This window comes from Penaeus vannamei, chromosome 23 (assembly GCF_042767895.1).
Source record: "Penaeus vannamei isolate JL-2024 chromosome 23, ASM4276789v1, whole genome shotgun sequence".
Classification (NCBI taxonomy): Eukaryota; Metazoa; Arthropoda; class Malacostraca; order Decapoda; family Penaeidae; genus Penaeus; species Penaeus vannamei.
In genome coordinates, this window is record NC_091571.1 from 22230197 (window position 1) to 22235196 (window position 5000).

Consider the following 5000-nt stretch of genomic DNA (forward strand, 5'->3'; position numbering starts at 1 on the left):
GAGGAGGAGAAAAAGATTGGCAAGATGGGTAAAGTTCGGAGTTTCGAAAAGAGGAGGAGGAGGAGGAAAAGAGGAAGAGGAGGCGGGTTATTCGTGCCGGTGGGTTTACTACGTTTTGTGAAGTCGAGGAGAGGGAAGAAAGAGGGAAATGTTTTAAAGACAAAGAGGAGAAGAGAATATAAGAGCTCCACTAATTTCGCTGATAGGTTTGTTTTGCAACTTTTTTTTCTTCTTTATTCTTGTTCATGCAATGCTGAATGGAAAAACACTCTACCGTGTTGATACTATGGTACAAGAACCCACAATGCAAACAAGATTTATTGAAGAAAGTGAGACAACAATTTTGAAATCGTCCTCGATTCCATCTTCGGGTCTGAAGATGGAATCGAGGTCGATTCCGAAACTGTTTTGAAACTGTCTCACTTTTTTCAATAATTCTTGTTTGCATTGTAGGTTTTTCTATCATGTATTGCTGTTCTTATTGATAGTCTTCAACTTCATCGTAATTTTAATCTTCATTTTTATCATCTTCATCTTCATCTCTATCTCCATCTTCATCTCTATCTTTATCATCATCTTTATCTTTATCTCCGTCTTCTTTCCTTCTTCTTCTTCTTCTTCTTCCTTATCCCCTTTCAATTAATTCCACCTTAACCTTCAATAAAATCTGACATCAAAGCCTCTCACAATGGACTGTCGCCTCGCCCTCCGGGGGACGAGGTCGCTCGAGGCCCGAGTGGGATTGCAATGCGACAGACCTTCGGCGTCAATATTATCGCAATCTCTTTTCATGCGCTTCCATCGGGCATTATGTCATTATTCTTATTCTTATTCTTATCATCATTATCATCATTATTATTATTTTATTATTCTTATTGTTGTTGTTATTATCATTACCATTATCATTATCTTTATCATCGTCATCATCATTATTACTTTTATTATTATCATTATCATTATTACTTTTATAATTATTATCATTACCATTATTATCTTTATTATTATTATCATTATCATTATTGCTTTTATTATTATTATCATTATCATTATTACTTTTATTATTATCATTATCATTATTACTTTTATTATTATCATTATCATTATTACTTTTATTATTATTATCATTATCATTATGGTTAAAATTATCATTAACATCGCTTTCATTATCAATATCTTTATCATTATCCTTATTGTTATTATCATTAAGATTATTAACATTATCATTATCTTTATTACTATTATCATTATGATCACCATCATGATTACTATCATCATTATCATTATCCTCATCATCATCATTACCATCACCAATGATTTGAAATCACAAATAAAAGTAATGGCATGAGTTTCTTACCCTCCAGGAACAGTTGCCGGCGAGATAAAGTATTCAGGGGAATGTGAGAGACGCTTACTTAGTTAAAGAATCGGTGGAGAAAAAGATACGGCGAGAAGAGATAAAGGCACTGCAGCGAACCACCAGAAGCCAGGGCCCTTACTTGAGCCTACGTTCGTTACAAATACATGGCAAAAGTCATATAAATATGAACCGAGCAAGTGTATGGATTTCAGCAAATTAAACATTTGAGGATAACTAATTTCTAATTTCCTTGATAAGTGTGAACATATGAATTATGAGCTAAATAGCAACCATAAGACAATGGAAATCAGTGCGTGAGGATTGGAAGGGACCTTTCACGATTTGAGGTTGATTAGCACTAATTAGCAAGTAAGAAGAGGACGGAGGAAGTAGGCAACGGAAAGTCGGTTCACGTTGACTGGGCTGGAGGGGAGTCGGCTAACGAAAAAGGACATTGGTATGCAGAGGTGGAGATGCCCAGATTAGAAAGAGAGAGAGAGAGAGAGAGAGAGAGAGAGAGAGAGAGAGAGAGAGAGAGAGAGAGAGAGAGAGAGAGAGAGAGAGAGAGAGAGAGAGAGACTGTCAGAGTAAAGAAGACAATAGGAAACAGAGAGAGAGAGAGGGGGGGGGGGAGAGAGAGAAAGACTCAGTGTATATATATAGAGAGAGACTCAGAGTATATATATAGAGAGAGATTGTCAGTCAAGAAAGACAAGAAAACAGAGAAAGACAGACACAGATAAAGATAGCTTGAGAGAGAGAGAGAGAGACTGTCAGAGAAAAAAAAAACAATAGGAAACAGAGAGAGAGAAAGACTCAGAGTAGAGAGAGAGGGGGGGGGGAGATTGTCAGTCAAGAAAGACAATAAAACAGAAAGAGAAACAGATAAAGAAAGCTTGAGAGAGAGAGAGAGAGATTGTCAGTCAAGAAAGACCATAAAACAGAGAGAGAGAGAGAGAGAGAGAGAGAGAGAGAGAGAGAGAGAGAGAGAGAGAGAGAGGAGGAGGAGGAGGAGGAGAGATGAATTAAGACGCGAGCAATGTAGAACCTTGAACGGTTAATTAATTGAATATGATAAGAAGGCATCATTATAACTATAGTGTGAACAAACCCTCGGAGTTGGGTCAAGAGAAGGGAAAACGAGTCGGGAAGCCGAGAGCCGGATTTGACACAAACGCATCGCGACAGTTCACGCGAGGGATTGCGAAGGCAGAGAAATGAGGTATAATTTCCGATCAAAAGGGAAAAAACGTGTCGTTATGTATTTCAAAATTTTACATTTGTGCGTCAAAGGTGTACAAGAAAACTTTATATCATAAGATGTCTTTCTATCATATACAATGAAAGGTAGTTCGATGATCACGTGCACTTCTGATCTTCCATCAATATTCCAATGTCATCTAAAAAAAAAAAAAAAAAAAAAAAAAAAAAAAAAAAAAAAAAAAAAAAACAGTTATGAAGTTCAATAAATGATAACATGAAAATATGCAAAACTAACTAAAATATACAAAGGGTGATAAACAAATAGCACTAAAGAAATGAATTATGACAAGTCAAAAATTATTTATTAGTCAATGAAAATGAATGAACCATATGAAAACTATACCCGCCTCACGATGCGTTAGAGGGATATCATGATTGCTCTGATATAAATCGAAAGAAAAGTGGAGCATCGAGCCCGTGTTTACACTGCAAAGGTGCTAAAACTGCAGAATCTATTATTTTTTCTGAAACTAAAAAATCTCCCGAGGCAGATTTACGTATAACACAGCTAGGCACTCACCCACTCATATTATCGCCACACAAAAATATTTACACCCTTGAGTCTACTTTGATCAAAGATACTGATCACTGCATTGATTTCGATATTGTTTTTTCATGATTTAATGTTTCTTAAGATGCACTGGCTATGCAAAAAAACAAAACAAAACAAAAAGAAATCCTACAGTCTGGACTACGATTTTCTTTTCTTGTTTTTCCTGTAAAACAACTAAGATATTGTGTGAAGATTATAAAACTCCAAACATAAGTAAGCATTGCAATAAGTGTTTGGCGTGAGTTGCCTAAAAGTTCTTATCATGGTTTAATAGTTAAATGTTAGCCATTATATTTTGACAGACACTTGAAAGAACCCAAGTGGCGTTCACAGGATGATTCCTCAAGGCGACTGGAAAATATGCGATAACAATGAATAATGATATATGAAAGCCAGCATGATTATATACCATGTAGATGCTGTTTGAACTGATAGCACCCTAGCTGTATGTGACAGCTAGTTGTTTGGAAAGATCTCGTAATCTTGTTCTAAACATCTGAGCATTATTTGCTTCATGTATGTGTTTCGGGGTGCCTGGTTAACCTTGGAATAGAACTGTGTTGCCATTAGATCGTTTCGGGAGTCCAGGAGCAGATTTGCTTCCATGAGGAGGTTAAGGGCCTTTGTCCACCTAAGGGTACCCCAAAATGATCCTGGTAGCTTCATTTTAGTCTGTCTACAATTTTACTCTTGGTTTGGTAACAATCAGGGTGACAGAAGCATACTCCACAATGGGACAGGCGGCATAGAATGGGATAGGCAGCATAGAATATTCGTAGTACTTTGTGTCCTGCTCTTCTGTGTCTCCCCGTCATTGCTCTCCAGACAGACAGTCTTGCCTTAGTTCAGTAAACCAGGCACTGGATCGCCTTGTGGAGCCATACCCCAAGGTATTGGAAGACCCACTCTGGATCCATTCCCTGGGCACTCAGAATTATACCATAAGCATTAAGTGTCAGAGCTATGACCTTTGATTAGGATACCGAAATCATTAGTCCTGTCCTACAACACATGTCACACACAAGATCCAGACAGTGTTAGGCTCTACTTTGGCAGTTTCGGCCAATGGAGATGATTGCAAGATCTTCTGCATAGGAAATGATGTTGAGGATGTAGGGCATTAGGGTGTTGAAAAGGGCTGGACTGAGGAGTCCACACTGTAGCATTCCATATCCAGGTCAAGAGCTCTCGTATGATTCCCTTCTAGACCAGGGTCTCCTGATCTGGGAATGCTACCACAGAGGTGACAGTGCTGTTTATACTTAAGGGCGTGGCTATGCTGTGAACTGTGCTCTGCCCCGTTTGAACCTATGAAGGTGTTCATGTTTAGGAATCCAGTTTCCATTAGAGCCGATTTAGTACCATCCTCTCAGCCGTCTTGCCCAGACAGCTAAGGAGAGTGACAGGTGGTACCTCCATGGCTCCTTTGGATTTGTGATGGGAATAATGTCAGCCCTCTATCAGTTCTGGGCTAGAGGAAGTTTCCCAGGCCTTGTTGATGAGTTTCAGGAATGCAAGGTCACCTGCCAGCTCTAGACAGAAGATGGAGGTGTAGGAAATCCCGACAGAGCTCGTCACTACATTTGAATTGCTTTCGTATGTTTTTCTTAGTACCTTCAGAGAGAAAAGAACAGTCGAGTTATCAGCCTCGACTTCCATTCCACTGATAAGAGCAAGTCAGCCTGGTTATAGGCATTCTTTGTCCTCAATCCAGTTGGCAGACTATTGCTACTTGTTTGCACAGTGAATTCGAGCACTGGTCCGATTGCCTCTAATTGAGAGGTTGAGCGGTTGGTGGCTTGTCTGACCCGTTATTATGGCTCTGTA

General features: G+C 38.7%; 1 protein-coding gene across 1 annotated transcript in view; it reads left to right on the forward strand.

The window, feature by feature from the left end:
• The window catches only part of LOC138865961 (uncharacterized), a 20752-nt gene extending 16455 nt beyond the window's left edge, over positions 1 to 4297 (forward strand). Inside the window, exons 5-7 of the mRNA XM_070137451.1 lie at positions 3744 to 3810; positions 3999 to 4127; positions 4230 to 4297. Of these exons, the coding sequence (XP_069993552.1) occupies positions 3744 to 3810; positions 3999 to 4127; positions 4230 to 4297 (264 nt within the window). The remainder of the gene's footprint in view (positions 1 to 3743; positions 3811 to 3998; positions 4128 to 4229) is intronic.
• The last annotated feature ends 703 nt before the right edge of the window (positions 4298 to 5000 follow it).